The sequence below is a fragment of the Kryptolebias marmoratus genome, linkage group LG18 (assembly GCF_001649575.2).
Source record: "Kryptolebias marmoratus isolate JLee-2015 linkage group LG18, ASM164957v2, whole genome shotgun sequence".
NCBI classification, from domain to species: Eukaryota; Metazoa; Chordata; class Actinopteri; order Cyprinodontiformes; family Rivulidae; genus Kryptolebias; species Kryptolebias marmoratus.
This window is the reverse complement of record NC_051447.1, coordinates 16,246,424-16,267,845: the sequence shown is the minus strand read 5'-3', so window position 1 is coordinate 16,267,845 and position 21,422 is coordinate 16,246,424. Positions and strand designations below refer to the sequence as shown.

Sequence of the window (21,422 nt, the reverse complement as noted above, 5' to 3'; positions counted from 1 at the left end):
CTTGTCTCAGTTTAGCTGCAGGCGTCTCCAACATGTCTCGGTTTAGCTGCGGACGTCTCCAACCCGTCTCCACAGCGCTGAGGTGTCGCTGTTTTGACACCTGCGCTGTAGCTCTTCTGACAGAAAACACGTCCAGGTTTTGAAAACGGCGCCAACAAAAATCCTAAAAACTGTTCATAAATCTTCATTTTAAACATGAACTCCAGTAGATTAAAATATACGGAGATCAGAAAAGAGCAAAAGGTGCTGGTGTGACGAAGGTCTCCTGCTGCTGCAGTCACATCCACCAACTGTGACTATTTTAAGAGACAATTTGTTGCATTATTATTATTATATACAGGTTGTTTAGCTTATCCCTGAGGATGGTCGTGGGATAAATTGAAAAAGTGTAAAAGATTTTTGTTAAATGGATCTATGGAAAAACTATTAATCAAAGCTTTTCAATAATAAAGGAGGCGAGCTCCTGACTGGAATTTGCACTTTGATCAGCTTCTCCTCAGGAAATCATCATCATCATCAGCGGTGAGGAAGAGCACGCATGCTGTCCCCTGGTTCGTGAGATATTTTACTAACAGACAGACAGGGTTGACACCGATCGTTAATGCTAAAGTGTTAATATTTAAAGGATTATTGAATCAGCTTATAATATTGTAATAGCTTAAAAATAATGAAAACAAAAATGTTATTATTATTGAACAGCCCTCTAATAATCAATTAGTGAGTCGTAAGGAGGATTTCCTCACAAATAATTAGATTTACTTTTGTTTTATTATAAAGGAATAACTTCTTTTAAGTTAGACAAAATTCACCTCGTACAATTCCTTTACTCTTGTGGTCTATGATCACCTCTTTCTCGTTTTTTTTTTTTTTTTTTAATTTAATCGCAGAGCGACGCTCTGAGCAGCGAGGAAGTGTCTCCGGTGGTTTGTTGACGGTAATGAGTTCGGCTCGGATCAGCGTTTATCTGTAATTAAAGCCTCCTGTGTTCTCATTACAGCAACCATTCTGGGTTTTATTATCCTAATAATGAAGAGAAATCCAAGTCAAGTTTGGTCAAAGTCACTTCGCTTCCTGTCCCTGTAACGAGAACTCTCTCACGTCATGAAGTCAAAGCTTTTTCCAACGTCCTGGAGCTGATAATGGTCCGTCTGGGTTGCCTAAACATACTTGTAAACCAGTTTTAAAAATAATAATCAATCGGAGTCACCTGGGATGGCATTAAGAGACAGATGAGTGGACAGTGTCCTGTACGTTGACAGTGTTGCTAAACAAATATTATTTGTTTAGAAAAACATGCAGTTGTGAAATAACTCAGAAATAACTTATTAATCCTAAAGGGAATTAAATGTTCTTTAAAGAGTTCTTAAAGATGCTGATGGCCGTGGACAGGAAGGGTGTCTTGTAGCGGTTCTGTCCCGATGTGTCCTCTGTCCTGGTGTCCTCAAAGAGCCCCACCAGGTGAGCCTCGCTGTCCTCCTGCGGAGCCACGACGGCCGAGCTCTGAAAGCGCAGGTCGGTCTCGAAGTCCTGGGCGATCTCCCGGGCCAGGCGGTTCTGGATGAGCAGCTCGGTGGACTTCTAGTACCGGGACTGTAGCGGTGAGGCTTCTTCACGCCGCCGCCGGTTGACGGGGCACTCCTACGGGCGGCTTTGGTGGCGAGCTGCTTCCTGGGAGCGTTACCTCCGGTGGATTTACGGTTGGTCTGCTTGGTTCTGACCAAAACTGGGCTTCAGGGGTTCTTCGTGTTCAACACTGAAGAGTGAAAGATGTTAATCAGCTGCTCCCGGTTGTAAAAAAAAAAAAAAAGACACCTTGTTGTCATGGTTACACACCATAATAAATGTCCAAAAGTAAAAAGGTTTCAGTAAAAATCCTCCCAGCTGCACAGCATCTGATACCAGAGGAAATAATCACCCAGAAAAAAAAAGAAAAATGAAAGTTTTCAGAAGCAATATCTGAGAATGAAAGAACAGAGCCGCTCCAAGGAGCAGCCATCTTGAGCTGCAGTAAATCCACATTTTCCTCTACCTTTGTCGACAATCGTCACAACTCTTTAGCACTTTGGCTACATTCCTCAGTTTCAGCTGTAGATTTTTAAGATGTAGTGGGGATCCATCTGATTGCCAAATACATTACTGGCTTCTGGTTTGGGTCTGCAGTTTATTGCAGTACTTTGCGAAGTTGATGTTGCATTGATGATATGCTGCGCAGCCCTACTGAGCTTGCTTTTTTGTTTTATGCTACGAGTCGTCTCGTTTTACTCACCTCGACCCACAGAGGACAGAGGGGCGCGCAGGCAGGGACGGTCTCTGTTGGTATCCAGCGGTTGCTCCGGGCTAACAAAAAAAAAACAAAAAATAAACAAACGAGGTCAGATCAGGTGGAGAATGACTTGTTTCTACAGGATCAGGTCGGTAAAGGAGAGGCCGTTAAATCGAATGTCTCTGAGGCGCATCGGGACAGATGAGTTCAGGTCAGGAGGTTCCTGACTTCACAGCAGTTAGCTGCAAACTAGAAGTCGTTAACGAGGTATAACTGCTCACCTGCGCGGTCGTCCACTGCCTTGAACGCCAGAAACTTTAAACACAACTCTTGTGTGATCTGCTCAGAGGACGTGTTGGGGATGACTCTCGGCTACTACCACACCAGATTTTAGCTCAATATCTGTACAACTGACTGAATTCTGGACATTTTTGTGTCAGCTCTAATTATCATCGCCTGCCTTTCATGGCGGCGAGCGATAATGAGCAGATATTGACCCAAATGGGCTTTTCAGTGGTAAAAAAAAAACAATAATAAATGCTGAGTCAGCATTCACACTGTTGTATAGTCTAAGACTTTGTGTTATTTTAACCGTTCATATATCAAAACATTCGGCTCATTCAGGAGACGAGCGTCGGAATTTTTGGTTATTGTAACTTTTCTACTTTTCAAAATATTTTACTTCACTTTAAATAAAAGGCCCCATAGAAATGCATTGCAATTTCTTTAAAAATCATCTCTTTGAAATCTACTTTAGCAGACTTGTTCTGATTTCCTCTTCTTATTCTACTTTCTGCAGCTTTTAGCTTTTAGCTACCATTTTCCTATATTTAGCTACACTTTAGCTAAATTCAGCTTATAGCTCTGTTTTTGCTGATTTTAGCTTTTAGTAAAAGCTTTGCTAATTTTGGCTTTATGTATTTTTTTTTTTGTTAAATTCATCTTTTAGCTTCTGTTCTGCTTGTTTTAACTTCAACAGTTTAATTTCTTGAAAGAGTTATTTTTCATTACGAATATCTAAACTTGTGGGGGGGAAAAAAGGGAAGGAAATTTAAAGTAAATGGGGCTAAAACTCTTTATTTATGCGAAACATTTTGCCCAGTACTAATGGTAGCCCTCGCGTTGAATGCAGGTGAAATCACAGAAACATCTTTTAGGTGATGAAGGGGAAAATGAGGTCCGAATACGAACGAGCGGAAACGCTAATTGCCGCGAATGAAACAAAGATTTGATCGGCAGGGAAAGGAAGTCATTCTTCCCCGCAGACGGTGAAACGAGGACAGATAAAATGGAGGGGTACTTCCAGCCACGTGCAAACAAAAACCACCAGCTGCAGCCTTTTGTTGCATTTCACCAGGATTATTGACTTACGTGCGCTGTGTTGTACTCGGAGGATGATTGTTTTGCAGTAATTGTTTTACATTCAGGGTTCAAATGTGCAAATTGACTCCTTTTTACTGAACATAATATACTCCGCCTCCTACGCTTGTGGGACTCCTGTGTCGAAAAATAAAGCTTGTTTTTAATAACCATCAGAGCTCCGGGGGGCTTTTTTATTCTGCTGTTTAGAGAACAAAGCTGAGTCATTGTGGTAAAGTCGAGCCCCTAACAGGACTTCGTTTACTCTAATAAACACACCAAAAATTGATTTGAAGGCGCCTTTTTTTAACTTGCTTTCTTACTTAAAAAAAAAATATTTGCGGAAATGATTTATCCCCTAATACAAACTTAAAAACAGTGTCACTGGAGAGAAACGGAAATCTGGGACATGCAAACACTAATAACTGCATCGTGTCACATGGATTTCTATGACCCCGTTTTTTTATATATCTGTATCTGGAGGTTGACAGGATCTAAAACTGAGGACCAGGCGGCGGCAAGCAGAAAACAGCCCACAGTTTGTGTCTATAAATAAAAGCTGCCGATTTGTGTTTTCACACAGTCGCAGTCGACAGCAGCCTCCAGATACGTCTGTCACAAACCGGTCTCCGGTTTTATTTTCACCCTTTATTGTTAACCCAATTACACCGGCTATTTTCAGCTGTTATCCAACAACTGTAATAACCTCTGGGGATGGTTAGGAGATAATTTATACAGTATAATGCTTGTTTACGTCCAACTAGTAAAGATATAGGTTAAATCTTAGCGTAAAGAGACTTACTTTGTTTTTGCTTCGTGGTGAGTGACAAACTCTAAACTGTAGAAGCTCTTTTCATTATATGGCCTCTAACATTTTGTTTTTGATTACCACATTGGTGGCAAAACCCAACAAATAATAACATATATTTATATTGGGACGTTGAAGACAGCTTTGGACTCTTTGTTATTATTGATAGTTGACTCGAAAAGTTAATGGGTTGTAAAATGTGGATGTTGTGGCTCGGGCTAATTCCTGTGCCATCTGCCGCCAACAGCTGGATTTTAATGAGACAGCTCCTCTGAAAGGGGAGGAAGCAGGCAGCCGAAGTATCAATGAACGACTCCACGTCGTATGCTCCTTGCAGGGTGATCAACGCTGGTAAGAGTCCGCTGAACGAGGACCAGGCCTGCTGCGAGGTGGTCGTGGCGAGAAGGAGACCAATGAGCTACTGCCCCCCCTCCACGCCCAGCAAGACCCCCACTGCCAAGAGACGCAACTCCTTACCCAACGGAGAAGGCCTGGGGCTCCGGCTGGAGCACAACAGAATGGGAGAGGTAAGAGCTCTTCAGCGGTTTTCAGACCATGACCCTCACAGAACGCTGCGAGGGTGACGAGCACAACCATCTGATCCTGTTTGTGGCGTTTATGGGTAGGATCTCAAGGCGCGGTCGCAGAGAGGAGGGTGTAGGGTGTTTTCCTCTCAGCTTTTTTGCAGACGAGGGGATTCTGTTGGCTTCTTCAACCAACAAGCCGAGCGTGAAGGGGCTGGGATGAGACTCAGCTCCTCTACGTTTCCAAAAGGCTCCCTCTAAGTCCGAGGTTCACTCTTTGCATCAAGCGAAGGAGTTCCAGTATTCTGGGAGTCCTGTTCGTGAGTTGTAGCGGGACGAAACGGAAGACGAGTCGACATATTGGGGCGATAATGAAGGCACTTCTCCAGTCTGTCTTGGTATAGATCAGGGGTCGGCAACACTGGTCCTCGAGGGCCACCATCCTGCATGTTTACTTGTTTCTCTGCTCCAACACACCTGATTTGAATCAATGAGTGATTAACAGGCTTCTGCAGAACATGGAGAGGTGATTTAACCTCTGAATCAGGTGTGTTGGAGCAGAGAAACAAGTCAAACATGCAGGATGGTGGCCCTCGAGGACCAGGATTGGAGATCACTGGTATAGAAGGAGATCACACGAGTCAAACTCCCGTTCCTCGGGGGACACTCTCCTCCATGTTTTAGACGTGTTCTTGCTTTAAAACACCTGGTTTAAATGGACGACTTGTGGACGAGCTTCTGGAGAACAGGATGGTGGAGCCTCGAGGCTCCACCATCCTGGATCTGAACGAGATTTTGGATGCAAGCGGCTAAAATGAGCTTCCTTGCGAGGAAGGCCAGGATCAGCCTTAGAAACAGGATGAGGAGCTCCATTATACAGTAGCTGCTCCTCCGCATCAAAAGGAGACCGCTCGGGTGGTTCAGGCATGACATCTTCCATGAACGTCGATGTTAGAAAGCGGCTCAGTACGAGCAGGACAACAAACACTGTGACTCCTCCTCAGAGGAGTCTCGACAAATCGGCCTTCAGTCAAGAAAAGGTTTCCACAGAAGCCTGTATTAAATGTCCAGAAATGGATAAAACTCCTACTTTTTGTCATTTTAGTTGCTAGGTTGCATCTACCCAAGCAAAGATAAAACCTAAACAGAACTGTGACTCTCTGCTTCAAGGCCATTTGACAAACTGGGTAAGCAGACACGATGACAGTTTCTGCCTCCAAAGAGTGAAGTGAAATACGATCTCGGCTCTTCCCACCTGAAAAGCACGAGTCACGAAGCGCTCTCCTGGGTGTCTCCTCTCTGATTACTCACTCGCACATTTTAATTTCTTCTTCCAAGTCGGCTTGTTTTCCAAAAGTGACATTATTAGAGAAATCCGCAGAGGATTTCTGAATGTCCTCCCCAGCTGTGGAGCTCGTTTCTTTTTCTCGTGAGGCGTGCAGTTTGCTCAGTTTTTACTTCCATCACTCAGCACCTCTCTGCAGGGATCTAAAAGTCATCAGTCGTAGCTGGGGGAAATTATTTTTCCAGTCAGACGTTGGGCTGTGCTTTAACTTTGAGTTATTTTGTCGATACCAGTTCATGAAGCTATTAACATTTGGAGTCGCCTCAGTTCAAGATGGCCACCTGAGCCAATACAACTGGTCTGGTAGTAGCTGAGAGCTAACAGATCCAGACAAACATGGCAGAACTGTGAGTGTGACTTTCTCCGCAGGACAGCGAAGGCCTCGTTTTCCACTACTGGGCTCTGTTCGACGGCCACGCCGGCTCGGGGGCCGCAGTCGTCGCCTCCCGGCTGCTTCAGCACCACATCGCCTGCCAGCTCCAGGCCGTCATCGAGATCCTGCGCAACCTCAACGCCCTCCCCCCCACCGTGATGGGGGAGGAGCCTGATAACAGCCCCTACCTGCAGGGGAACGCCCCGGGACCTCACCGGGCCCTGACCCGAGCGGCTTCGCTGCGCGGGGCCGCCGGAGCGCCGAGCTCGCCGTCCGCCACGCCGCCTCCGCCACGCTTCTACATGGAGAAGAAGGTCCAACACGAGAGCCTGGTGATCGGAGCGGTGGAGAACGCTTTCAAAGAGATGGTGAGCGACACGCAACAAGAGCTCCTTTTAGCTCATTTCAGCTCCCTTTAGCTCGTAGAACTGAAAATTATACAGAAAATATAGCATTTAGGACTTCATGTTGGTGCAGATTCTCTGTCACCCAGGAAGTGGTAAATCCAAAAAAGGTTAAAAACTAAAACAACTGGACTTTTATACTGTAGCTGAAAGGAAAAGTCCAGTTGTTTTTATTTTTTAACCTGAGTCAGCATTCACTCAGCTGTTTGTCTTCTTATGCTACTTTTAGCCTCTATTTTGCTACTTTTAGCTACTGTTTTGCTCATTTTAGATTTTAGTTACCGTTTTGCTAAACTCAGCTTTTAGCTATGGTTTTGTTCATTTTAGCCTTTAGCTCCTGATTTGTAAAATTTAGTTTTTAGCAACAGTTTTGCTTATTATAGCATTTATCTATGTTTTTCTTCATTTAAGCTTTTAGGTACTATGTTGCTCATTTTAGCTTTTGGCTATGGTTTTCTTCATTTAAGCTTTTAGCTACTGTTTTGCTCATTTTAGCCTTTAGCTCCTGGTTTGTAAAATTTTGCTTTTAGCAATGGTCTGGTCATTTAAACTTTTAGCTACTGCTTTGCTAATTTTACCTTTTAGTTAATATTTTGCTACATTTAGCTTTCAGCTACGGTTTTGTTCATTTTAGCCTTTAGCTCCTGATTTGTAAATTTTAGCTTTAAGCAACAGTTTTGCTAATTTTAGCTCACAGACATTGTTTGCTAATTTCAACTTTTAGCTGTGGTTATGCTACATTTATCTTTCAGCTACAATTTTGTTTATTTCAGCCTTTAGCTACCGTGATATTAATTTACCTTTCAGTAACAGAGTTGCTCATTTTGGGTTTTAGCTACTGTTTTGCTGATTTTAGCTCCTGTTCTGCTTGTTTTAACTTTAACAGCTCTTATTCTTCAGCTACATTAAAAAAAATTTCTTGAGCTCTGCTTCAGGTTTAAAGTTTAATTTGGTAAATTTCCCTCAGCGAGTTATTTTTATTTATTTAAAGACATTTAATTAAAAGTGATTGTTTATTATTTAATGTAATCTGTTTGTGATCAGGCTGTTTTTGTGAGGAGGCGAGGTTTTAGCCACTAGATGGCAGCAGAACGCAGCTCAAGCTCAACCTCCACTCTTAAAAAAAAACAAAGTTATGTAAAAGCTTTTGTAAGATAAGCCGCCGCTATCATCCTCTCATTCTCTCGGCGAGACGCCGCTTCCTCGCACATCATTTATTGAAGATCATCTCTGCATCATTTAAAGCCGTTATAAGGGAAATGTAGGAGCTGCAGAGAAAAACCGCCTGTCTGCAGGATTTCATGTCATCTTTCACCGACCTGCTGCGCAAAAACAGAAACAGAATCTGGCTGATGTGTTTTATGTAAGAAATATGAAGGAAATTTTTCATTTGAGGTGCTTTTTAGGTAAACGTACCGCTTTTACAGAAAAGACACCACGCTCAAATCTTCATCCACCATTTTGGGAAGTTGTTTTTACATTATGTTGGTGTAGATTCTCGACATCCTAAAGCCAGCTGCGAATCTTGGCGACTTGTTTTAAACAGGTTTAAAAAATAAATAAACAGCGCAACAAATTTCCCTCCTAATAGTCACAGAGTTGTTGCAGGTAGGATCGGGTATTTTCGGCCAAAAAAAAAAAAACCCACTCTTCAGCTTCGTCTGAAATCGTTTGAGTTTTCTTCAAATAGTTGTCATGTCGAAAAAGAGCACACCGACTGGAAAAGAACCGTTAGGAAACAACTTGGGAAAAAAGCTATATATGGTTGTAATGATCGAGTTAATTCCTCAAATTTGTCCCGTTTTTAGTAGAACATCGCTGCCCATTTCCAGTCCCAGGCATCTCGAAGCCTTCCTAGTTATATTTTGTAAATTATAGCCCTGGCAGCTCCTCTGTAACATAGCATCCGAGGCCACAGCCCTGAATGTTCAGGTCTAAAAACGATGCAGATGATTGTCGGTCCAGATCTCCCTAACTTCATTTGAAAAGGCTACTCCAGGAAATTAAATTGTAAATTAGAGGGCGGATAAAAATAGGTTAGGATTTTCCAAAAAAAGGAAATAGAAAATAGTAAGATACTGGTTGAAAGGTGACTTCTTTATTCTGTTGTCTTGCTCCACGACAAAGATGCGAGATCCAAAATCCCAGCTGCTCCTCCTCTTTCCGTTTCCTTCAGTTGCAGCCGGATAACTAAAGTTTCAGACTCCGTGCCGCGATCTCCTGCCGCGTGTCGGCGGACGCTGACCGCCTCTGGTCTTCTGTCTCTCAGGACGCCCAGATCGAGAGGGAGAAGCAAGTTTACAACATCACCGGCGGCTGCACGGCTCTCACTGTGGTCTACCTGCTGGGGAAACTGTACGTCGGGAACGCAGGCGACAGCAGGTAAATACGATTTTTTATTTTTTATTTTTTAAGCCCGAGGGGCCGAGACGAGGAGAGTCGTGCGTTCTTTTAAACGCTGTGCGTGTCTGCAGGGCTATCATTATCAGAAACAATGAGATCATACCCATGTCGACGGAGTTCACCCCCGAGTCAGAGCGACAGCGACTCCAGTTCCTGGTAAGGCAGCTTCGAACGGAACGCGGTTATGATTCCGGGTTGTGTTGAAAATATAATTGCAGATGACATATCTCCGGTCCGACTCTTGAATCTTCAAATGCCTGTCCTCCAGGGTTACATGCAGCCTCACCTGTTGGGGAATGAGTTCACGCACCTGGAATTCCCCCGCAGAGTTCAGAGGAAGGAGGTGGGCAAGAGGATGCTCTACAGAGACTTCACCATGAGCGGATGGTAAGAAAAGTCACCGCTTTTTTACCAGATATCGACATGAATCTGATCAGACGCAATGGGGACGACTCTCAGCTACTACCACACTGAATTTGAGCTCAGTATCTGTGGAGTCGACAGAGTTAGAGCCACATCACTTAGCTGCTGGTTGCTAATGCTAGCTTTAATTTAGCTGCCTTTTTGTTTTTCCAAACAAATTTCTCCATGATATTCTGTTTCCTATTAGCTCTATTTTTGATTTTCATCCATTTGAAAAAGAAATATGTTGATCTTTAATTATGACAAATTAGTAAGTTGTACTTTAGCAACTATTAGCTTCACAATGTTTAGCCTCTAGTTGTTGGCGTTAGCTTTAATTTAGTTGTGTTTGTTTTTCCTAACAAGTGACTCCATAATAGTTTGTTTCTTAGTTCTGTTTTTGGTTTTAGTCCATTTGATAAATATTTCTTGTTGTTGTTGTTATGAATTAGCAAATTGTACTTTAGCAACTAGCAAATCTGCTATGTTTAGCAGCTAGTTGCTAACGTTAGCTGTAACATAGTTGTGTTTTTGTTTTCCCCAACAAATGTTTCCATAATATTTGGTCTCCTGTTAGCTCTAATGTTGAATTTCATCCTTTTGAAAAATAAATATGTTGCTTATTTGTTCTTATGAAGTAGTAAATTGTACTTTAGCAACTATTAGCTTCACAATGTTTAGCCGCTAGTTGTTGGCGTTAGCTTTAATTTATATAAATTGTTTTTGTTTTTCTTAACAAATGTCTTCATAGTAGCTTTTCTTTTCAGTTCCTTTTTGGTTTTAGTCCATTTGATAAATATTTCTTGTTGTTGTTGTTATTATAAATTAGCAAATTGTCCTTTAGCAACTAGCAACTGCGCTACATTAGCCAGTCGCTAACGAATGCTGGTTTTTAATTTCAAATGTGTTTCACTTAACAAAACTTGAGGTCATAAGAGGTTAAGAGAGGAAAACCAGACTAAAGCTCACCCTTTTCTCCCACTTCTGTTTTGTTTGGTTTTATTTTACACTTAGGGCGTACAAGATTATCGAAGACGACGATCTTAAGTTTCCTCTTATATACGGCGAAGGGAAAAAGGTAAGTGTGTGAGTCTAAGCTCCTTTCAAGCCCTACGGCTAAATCATCCAAAACAGTCTTAACCCTGACAAAGCAATTTAACTGTGAAGTAAAATGCACCAGAAATATCGTATTCCAAGCTCTGATATTCAGACAAAGGAACCTGAGCAGGCGTCTATAGCTACTTAAATTGTACATACATTCAAATTTCAGTGCAAAAACTCTGTTTTAGCTCAGTTTTTAAAAAAAAAGGGAAATACCAGCAGCCTTCTGTGTTAACAGCAGGCTGAAATGATCTAATTTGTCTTTAGTAATGACTCATGATGAGATAAATTGAGAAGCATAAAGAGAAGTTAACAACAACATCGTCTCAATGAAAGTCTGTAAATAAATTTTTAAATAAGATCCAGAAGGTTTAGTTTCATCAGTTGGTCACAGGTTTTATCTAGACTTGCTTCAAAAGGTTTTGGACCAAATAATTACTGTTTTTTTGGTTTAAACATCTAAAACGTTCAGTCATTTAGAGTAAAATCGGGTCTGAAAGTAAAAATTTGGAGTTAACATTTAGACCTCAAAGATATCTACATTTAGAAGAGATTAGGGAGAGGATTTAAGTGTAATTTATGCCAAACTATTGTTTTTTTTTTAATACAAAACAGAATTTAACTGTGTCTCTTGTCAGAGCTCCTAAACCAAGTCATGTTTTGTGTTTTAATTTGTTAGTCAAACATAAAAATCATATTTATCACCATTCTTTCCCCCTTTTTATCTTTGGACCAAATTATACTGATTTTTATATTGTTTTTGTGACACATTGGCATTTTAACTGCAATTTTGTGACTAAAAAGTGGGTGAAAATAGTTCAGATTGCAAATAAAAACTCTAGTTTGTGCATTTCTGTCACTTCTGTGTGACCTGTGGAGCTGGGTTGTGAGTCTTCTGTATTTTAAAGCTGTGTTCACATCTTCGATAACAGCTCAAAATGCTTTTTGGCTCCTAGGCACGAGTTCTAGCAACGATCGGCGTGACCCGTGGGCTCGGTGACCACGACCTCAAAGTTCACGACTCCAACATTTACATAAAGCCGTTCCTGTCCTGCTGCCCTGAGGTAAGAGTGAGCTCTGCTGCTGACGTGATTACATCACCTCCACTACAAAAATAAAGCTTTTGCCTCTTTTTGTGAGGATGGATGCACTTTCAGAGGATGTTTCTGTGTAAGATGTATGTTTCAGTGGATATATAAAGGCTACGGCACATTATTTCCCCCGTTTTTACCCCTGCCGTGTATTCACCGCCGTCTCTGTGCTGCTGGAGAACTCCAGCTCACCTGTCTCTCCGTCTGGCGCTGGATTCAAAGCGCTTTCATCTCCTGACGCAGTTTGTCTGATGGATTTCTTCCAGTTTCCCCTCCCAGAGCTCTCCGCTTAATCTTTAATTCATTATTACTGGGGTTCACCGCAGGTTCACATCAAGACTTTTTCCCAGCGCTCGCTCTCTCTCTCCCTCTTTTTTCTGCTCACAGCTCTCACTGAAGCCTCTCATCTGCTTTCTCTGGAAAACAGCTTTGAAGTCAGAAAGTAAAACATCGTAAACTGAGCTCTGTGAAGGGGCCAGTGTCCGGAGGAATGTATCCGTTGCAGGTGTCCACATGTTGGACTGGCTGTTTGTTGCCACTCCTTTTGCACGTTAAGTCCATTTAAATCGACATGAAGTAAAAAGAATCCAAATTCTTCACATAAAATTAAAAACTAGCACGCCTGGCACTCGGCGTACGTGTCGGAGATGACTCAAAACCACTACCGTGCCAAATTTGATCCCAATATTTGTAAAAACATGCCATTTTTGTGTTTGCCGAGGTCAGTTGGAAGGTGTGATGTTTCTCCGCAGGTGAAGGTGTACAATCTGATGCAGTATGAACATGGGGCGGATGACGTTCTGGTGATGGGGACCGACGGCCTCTGGGACGTCCTCTCCAACGAGGAAGTCGCCGAAGCCGTTGCCACCTTTCTGTCCAACTGCGACCCCGACGACTTGCACAGGTGGGACACGACACGTCCCTTCGCTGCGGGCCCCTCCGAATTCGAAAAACGAGCCTGAGTTTCTCGTTCCCCCATCTCAGGTACACGATGGCGGCGCAGGACCTGGTGATGCGAGCGCGCGGCGTGCTGAGAGACCGAGGCTGGAGGATCACCAACGAGCGCCTCGGCTCCGGAGACGACATTTCGGTCTTCATCATACCTTTGATGTACGGCAATCGGGTGCCCTGACGAGGCTGGCGGAGAGACGCGAACGACCTGTGAACTCGTCAGAACACAGAATCCCCCGTTCCTTATTTTTTTAATCCCTTTCTTAGACTCAAATGAAGGAAAGCCCAGATTCTGCCGATGCTGTAACTCTCTGTATTAGTTCAGGGTTCAGGTAAGGTCTAAAACAAAACAAAAAACTCTTGGTCTGCAAATGCTAAAATAAGGGAATATTCTTTAGAGAGAGAAAAGCTCTCATCCGTTCATTCTTCTCTTCACCTTGTTTGTAGCTCTATACTCTTCCTCTTTTCTTCTCCTGTACTGTATATTTATCTTCATTTGATTTACAGAAAAATACCTCCGTCTTGTGAACATGGACCAAGCTGACCGGTCAGCTGCTTTATAGTTTACTTTATTTTATCTTTTCCCGTTCTGCCACGGTGTGGCTTTGAAGGTTCAGTCGCCGATGAACTGCTTCCCGGACGGACGGCAGAGGATTGGAGAAACATGTCATGGACCGTCAGTCAAGATTGATCCGACTCATGAACAAAGTTTACCGTTCCGGTACGAGTCATTTCATCCAGTTCAAAGTCGTGTTCTAGCTTTAGCGCAGAAATTGCCTGAAGAGGGAAAAGTTGACGTTCGTTTTGATGACTTGTACCTCAGTTTAGTTGCACTTTAGTCGCCGCGATGGGTGAAGGAATGACGAGGCTAAACGTTCCCTGCAGCAGGGAGGAGCAAACGATTAAAAAAAAATCCTGAATCACAATCAAGTTGAACAAAAGTTAAAGAAATCTGAACGCTTTCTGTTTGTTGCTCTGCATGTTTTATAGCTTCAGATACATTGAAATGATGCTGCCTCGGTCAGTGGATGTAGTTCTGTCAGGACATGCAGTAACTTATTGTAGGCCTGAGATGAGCAACGGTGCAATGGTTTGAACTGCTGTTTATTTTGTACCGACTGGATTTGTCTTTACGTCATGTATCGAAGAATTTGTGATAATGTTATTCGTTTGTAAATGTGCAGAAACCACTCGTTATACCTGTAGAGGTTGTTCATTTTCATGAGCGTTACAAGCATACAGGCGTTTGGAATGAAAAGGAAAAAAAAAACGGCTTTAATGGACAAACTAAATGCATGTTTTGTCTATTTAAGCTTATTCTGCGGAGGAAAGAAGAGATTGCACTAAAGAAATGTGGCCAAATGTTTACTTTACAAAAAGTCGATTCCAAAGAAGGAAAAATTAACAAATTAACAATTAACAAATTATGCTGTTTTCTATTTTTGTTATAATGTTAAAATGCCAGATGTTTGATGAATTTAACTTAATAAAAACAAAACAAAAACCAGCCCTAATTATATAGGAGTTATATAGTTTGAAAAATGATTTAATTCCTCATTGACTCAGGCAATAATGTGGTCATCAATTCCTTTTAAAACCAAACAATCATCTTTGTTTGTTTTAATGCTCAAGATGTTTTTAGTCTTTTCTCATTAATTGCACTGAATGCATAAGAACGCATTTGACAATTTGAGATTTCTAATACTGAATAAAAAAATTAGGCATTAGAACAATTTTGTACATTTCAGGAATAAGAGGAGGTTTTTACAACCAAAGGCCAGCCAATCAAGTTTATAATAAACAGTGTAATCACTGAAAGTTACTCGGGTGAGGTTACAAAAACAAAACTGCATGGTTTTTCAGCAGTTATATGTCCAAAAAAGTTGTCTTGTATAATTTTTTTTATTTATTTATTCATTTATTTATGACTTGCACTGCTCAACTTTAGGGTTAACAACAAATAAGTTATATTTTTTTTAAACAGGCTACCATGGGAGGAAAAAAATGTCTGCAGAGGAAGTTAGAGCTAGCTTAGCTTCACTTAAGACGTGATTAAACAGTCTTGCTTCTAAATTAAACAAAACTACTAATTAGTGGCTCTGAATAACAACAAGTTTGTATTTTCTATTCCTCATAATCTGTTAAAAAAAATAAATCAAAAAGTATAAAGAATTCTGCAGGCTGTTTTGTCAGGTTGAGCTTAGCTTAGCTTAGCATAGCCTAACCTAGCATTGAGAGAAGGAGAAACGGCCTCACTTCAAAAGTAAACAAAACTATTTTATTAACGTCTCTGAAAATCACTAACTTTTCTATTTTGTTCCTTATAATCAGTGAAAATATGAAATAGTTTAAAAGTTTACTTAGAAGAAGCTTAGAAATTATAACATCCACATTTGACCATGTACTACTACAGCTAGCAGCTACCTAGCCTAGCCTAGCTTAGCTTAGCTTAGCTTGACACTGAGACAGGGGGAAACAGTCTCACTTTTAAAGGAAACAAAGCTGTTAATTAAGGCCTCAAAAGAAAACGTGAAATAACATAAAAAATTTTGTAGGCTGTTTTATAAAGTAAAAGTTAAACAGCTCCCAGCCACTTAGCTTAGCATAGCTTAACCTAGCATCGAGTCAAGGAGAAATAGCTTAGCTCATAAATTAAACAAAAGTAAAAAGCTTAAACTAAAAAAAAATAAAAAATTCCCCCTCATAATCTGTGAAAAGAATGAAAAGGTATAAAAACTGCTCCAGACTATTTTATAAGGTAAAAGTTAAAGAACTGGCTAGCGCTTAGCTTTATTTAGCTTAGCTTAGCTTAAGCTAACAGCGAGACAGAGAAACGCCCTCACTCCGAAAATAAACAAGACTAAGGATTAGTTTCTTTAAAAAACACTAACTTTTGTTTTATTACTTATAATTTGTTACAAAATTCAAAAAGTGTAAAATTAGTGCTGGCTGTTTTTATGAAGTGAAAATTAATAAGTTTGAAGACATTTTTTTTGTTGTCTATGTGCCACTGTATTACATTTAAACTTTATTATTATTTTAACAATAACTATCTATATTTTGCTAAGCAGCTGCTGATTGTTGTTTATTTTGAGACCCAAGCACCATATATATATTTATTTTCCTTTAAAAGCTCAGTCTTAAGTTTTTTATTTTTATTTTGTTTGTTTGGTTTTGTTTTGTTTTCCGGTGTTGTTTTTGAACTCTACCCTGAATTAACTTTTCTGAAACTGTAAATGACAGTAAGAAGGGAATGTTTTGGACTTGAAACCTGTTAATGTAACGTTATGGTTATTTATTTCTGTTGAATGTTCATCCTTCATTGTTTTTGAGCCTTTTTCTCTTAGATGAATGTGGAAATAATTAATGGATGATTTATTTGTCTGGTCCCATCGGGTCACCCAACTCTTGCACATAAACTCAGGTTCTTACCTGGTTTAGTTATTCATTAATGTTGGGTTTTCTAAAGACGACGAGCCCTCCAGGACGGTTTATTGGCACTATGAAATTTGGTGTTAAATACAGGAAGCTTTAGGACGTAAATATTTATTAATTACCATCAACCAGACTGCTTTTTCTTTGTTTCATTGTAAACTTTGTCACTATTTTTGGATTTTTCTACCTGACACGACTACAAGGTTGAATACAGGAAGTTTGTTTTTCTGTAGCAAAGAGAGAATTTGAGGCTCGGTTTGTTTTTAAGTGACTATTGTGCTACCCTTAACTTCTCTGTGAATGTGAGATGTACATTTTATAAAACAAAACAAAAAAAAAACAGTCAAAAAGAAATATTTTTAACGTTTCCTCATGCTACTGACTTTGGAAAGAGAAAAAACAAAAACAAAACAATGTTTACCTTCAGTGTTTCTTATCCGGAAATGAAAAAGGACAATAAATGTTAAAGATACATGGAACAAAAAACAGCACTTTGACTCGTTTTAAATGTATTAAATATCAAAACTATTACTTTTGTATTTCTCAGATTCTGACACAAACATTAGCTGGTGTCTAAAAGTGTAATGGAGAACCAAACGGTTTGTTAGAACTACAGAACGTTACTCCTGTTCTGTGTCAACATTAATCACGACGGAAATCTGAAGAGAAATGAATCCTTTGTGTAATAATTCCAGAATAATAATGATTTCCTTTACATGTTCCAAACTTTGAGGAAATCATTAAGGTGCAAAATTGGTCAAGTTGTTGAAATCAATCGTTTCAATTCAACTTAACTAGAAATCAAAGCAAATCTGGTCCAAAATATTGATTGTTTTTGCTTGATCAAAAGGGAAAATATTAATTGTTTTAAAGCCATTTGCTACGAGTTATGATGACGGTCCTAAAATGGATTTGTCTAATCCAAAGGTGCCTGGTTCTGGTCCTTGGGGGACCACTTTCCTGCATATGTTAGGGTTTTCTCTACCACCTGCGGTTTATATGAACGGATCAACAGATTTCTGTAATGATTTAGGACACCAATGGTCTAATATGTTTTTTAAATTTGGTTTCAGAGCTTAAGAAAAAGGTGAGTTCTCCCAATGAAGATCTAAACTTTTGATACAAACTGGATCAAATTAGAGCCGAGCTAACCCTGGGTTGTTTTAACTCAGCAGGGTTGGGTTCTCAGTTTTCTACACATAAAATTAAGTTAAAATCACTAACTTGTTAAACTAGAGATGCTAATAAGTTGAGTTAAAAAGAACAACCTCGATTCTGTGACAGATACAACCTGGGTTGATGCTAGCTAGCTAATGCTAACTGCTAGCATTAGCTAGCTAGCACCAACTGATATTAATTTAAGAACCTAAAACTCAAAGTTTAGTTCAAACTAAAGTTTTTACTATAGCAAACCGGGTAAAACATTTTCTTACAAGTTGTTTTCAGTCTTACCTTTCCTTGTTACATCCCAAAACAGACGTCCAGAGCTGGCCTAAAACAGCTGATGGGGGAAGAATGACTCAGCAACTTTTTGACCCAATATTTGCTCAAATCTGTCCAACCTATGACCAAACAGCTCTAACACAAAATGTTAAAATAAACTGAGTTATTTTACTGAAAAAATAACAACTTTATTCCTAAATGAGCATTAAAAGAGTAACATTTAAGGGGAAATGAAGGAAAACGACCGAATAATTAGTTCATGTGAGCCAAATAGTTCAAATACTCTAAATCAGGGGTGTCCAAAGTGCAGAAAGCGGGCCATTTGAGGTCCTCCGAGTGATTTTGTGCGGCCTACAAATACAGTTTAACAATTTAATTTAGGGCTTAAGCGGTTGACGCAGATGGACACCTAATTTTTAGGTTTAACAGGAAAACAGATGGAACAATCTAATTAAAATTTGCAATATTTAATAAATACAAGTTTTTAAATAACCAAATTTTTTTTATTACAATTGCATGGTAAAAAGGACCCCAACTTTAACGACTTTTACCAAAAAGTAGACTTCTGGACAACCATTCATAAACTTTGGCTACATATAAGAAAACATTAGTGTTGATTTAATCATGACTGAAGGAAATTGGACTATGTTAAGGGAATATGGAGTGGGCATATTTACATTGAATTCAATCACTTTTATTCTTGTTGTTTCGGGTCCAAAAGGTTGATTAAAAAACTCTCAGGTTGGGTTCAAACTGTTAGCCAACAACATTTTTATTTCAAGAGGCCACACAACCCCTTTTTAGCTGCTCTTGTTAAAGTAAAATGACTCAAATTACCATTTTATTTCCAAGATTAGACTAAAATGTACTTTCCAAGCACAAGAGAATAAAAACAACAGACCCGACAAACTTAAAACATTTCTTTTAATAATATAAATGTTTATATTTTTGATCTACAATGATTTTGAACTCGTTTTCCAACAAAATAAGTCAAACAATGTCCGTTTATGTTGCTGTTGAGAGTTTAAAAATGACAAAAAAAATATTATTTGTACATTTTAAAATTAAAATTTCTATTTTTTGTGGCCCGTCAGTAAAAAATATTGACACCACTTCTCTATATTAATAAGTAAATCATGTTTGCTTCTGTTAGAAATTAAATTCACAGCAAAAAGTGAAATAAATCATGAGATTAAAAGAGGCTGCCGTCCCCATGAATCAGTCTTTGTGGTCTGGAGCGTCTCCATCCAGGTTCCGGTCCTTGTTGCGCGTCACCAGCGCCGGCAGAAGGCAGTAGATTGCGCAGTCATCTCCATAATGTGTCGACCCGTCCAACAGCACAAACTACTACCTCAGCCAGCGCCTGGTACCGGTACCAGCAGCTTCGGGATCGGATCGGATCGGACCAGGAGCTGCGCGCGTCCGTGCGTAAAGGCGCGAAGACAAACCGCAAAACGCAGCATCGAGGAGCGCACAGAAAGAACCAGAATACATATATATGTACAAAAAAACAAGGTGACATAAAAACACACATTTTACTGAACTAAAACTAAAATGTCAAAGTACTGCATAACAAACATCCACACCAAAGCCTTCTGTGATTAAAAGCAGATTATAAGTAGCCATTAAAAGGATATTAAAAAGAAAGAAAAAAACATTTTAGTTTCCTCTGTCTTTAAGCCAAAAAAGGGCTTCAAAATGTAAGATAATCCTTTGAAGTTATTGGGTTTTAATTTTCTCTTTTAGTTCTTTTCCTCCCAGTTGTTGCCGGCTGTGTCCTGGATCAGACGGAAAACGTCCAGACAGGAGCAGAGACAGGAGGAACTGCAGATGCGAGTGGTTCTCCTCACATCAGCAGGAAACATCTGTCAAACTGCGCCACCTGCTGAGCACCCACCATAAGAGCAACATCCTGAAAACAATATAAATTCATAATTCTGCAGCTTCATCAGAATAACATCGATTTATGATTTTTACGTGCTTTCAATGGGCAGAATATCACTCAGAGAAACTTTTATTATGGTGACTAATACTCAAAATACCTTACAATGACTATTTCTCTGTTACTTGGCAAATATACACTTATTTACTAATCTATATTGTTACATATATGGACAAATGAAAAGACGTAAATTACATTAAATGAAGGAGGCGAATTGGATCCTCTTTATGACGGTGCGGTATTGGCTTCACTTTTTCAGAGCCCGATATGTCCCTAACGGGTCTCCGTAAGTTTTTATTAGTCGTCCGCAAGATGGCGCTGTTTCTAGCAGTTAGCTAGCTGTGCTATATTGCTAATGCTAGCTTGTTCGTAAACGGAAGCAAGTGGAGATATGATTTGTTTTGTTAATATTTATTTATGTCCCCTCCTGTAAAAGCTACTGCTAGTAACATTTTTGTCGAATTCTTTGCTTATAAAAAATACTTTAATTTAAAATTTATTTAATGCTGCTTATGTAGTTACTGTTCAGTCACCACCAGGGGGCGCCGCAGTCCCACTTTCAGCGCTAAAGCCAACTTTTATAGGGAAAAATATAATCTGTAGTAAAGTAAGTAACATGGCATGGTAAAAAGTAAGTAATTCATAGTAAACTATTTTTGTTTTAAATTACGAATTGATTAATTTAAACTGCTTTGTATTTGGACAACTTTTTATTTATAGTGACGGCTTATTTAAAAACTACAGAAAAAGCTAAAAATAAGTTGCAAACGCTAAGGAGAGCAGCCAAAAAACAAGAACAAAACACGAGCTAAGAGCTAATAGGATCAACAAAAAGAAGCAAAAGGCTGGCTAAAAGTAGCAACCTATAAAAGCAAAAAACAAGCTAAAAGCTGCAACCAAAAAAGCAAGAAACTGGCTGAAAGTAGCAAACAGCTGGTAAAATTAAATTGTTGCAACCTATAAAAGGAAAAGGCTGGATAGAAGTAGCAAAACAAGCTTAAAGGCAAAAACAGCAACCAAAAAGCAAAAGGCTATCTAAAAGTAGCAACTAAGAAGAGCAAAAAGCTAGTTAAAAGTAAAAGGCTAGCTAAAAGCCAAAGGGTAGCTAAAATAAGCAGAAGGCTTGCAGTAAGTAGCAAAACACTAGCAAAAAGCTAATGTAGCGTAACTGACACAGATTCCTGTTTTTTAACTCTTAACTTCTAGCAGAAAGGCTTTTATAACTAAATATTATCTCATCATAAACACCGACTGAGGCACCGTCTGTTTTTTCTTTTAATTCCTTAAAGTTGGCAACCTCAGCTTCACAGTAAAACAAACAGGAACCACAGGAAGCTTTACACAACTTTATTATAGATTGTGTATAAATACACATGCACATTTCAAATGTAAACCCAAGTGAACTTAAGTGCAGTCAAACCTCGAAATCCCCAATACATCATCATCATGCAAGGACGTCTGGATTATTTTATTTTTTTCAAACTTTTTTTTACAAAAAAAAGTCCCAAAACAAGAGATTCATCTTTTTTCCTAAAAAAATATTCCCTCCCTGACAAGACTTTGCAAACTAGTGTGTTC

The 21,422-nt window shown here is 39.7% G+C and overlaps 1 protein-coding gene across 1 annotated transcript in view; it reads left to right on the top strand.

The window, feature by feature from the left end:
* The window catches only part of LOC108241015 (protein phosphatase 1H), a 19,932-nt gene extending 2,987 nt beyond the window's left edge, over positions 1-16,945 (top strand). Inside the window, exons 2-10 of the mRNA XM_017424899.3 lie at positions 4,768-4,957; positions 6,669-7,040; positions 9,346-9,458; positions 9,551-9,635; positions 9,748-9,866; positions 10,896-10,959; positions 11,939-12,046; positions 12,826-12,977; positions 13,058-16,945. Of these exons, the coding sequence (XP_017280388.1) occupies positions 4,768-4,957; positions 6,669-7,040; positions 9,346-9,458; positions 9,551-9,635; positions 9,748-9,866; positions 10,896-10,959; positions 11,939-12,046; positions 12,826-12,977; positions 13,058-13,205 (1,351 nt within the window). The 3' untranslated portion in view covers positions 13,206-16,945. The remainder of the gene's footprint in view (positions 1-4,767; positions 4,958-6,668; positions 7,041-9,345; positions 9,459-9,550; positions 9,636-9,747; positions 9,867-10,895; positions 10,960-11,938; positions 12,047-12,825; positions 12,978-13,057) is intronic.
* The last annotated feature ends 4,477 nt before the right edge of the window (positions 16,946-21,422 follow it).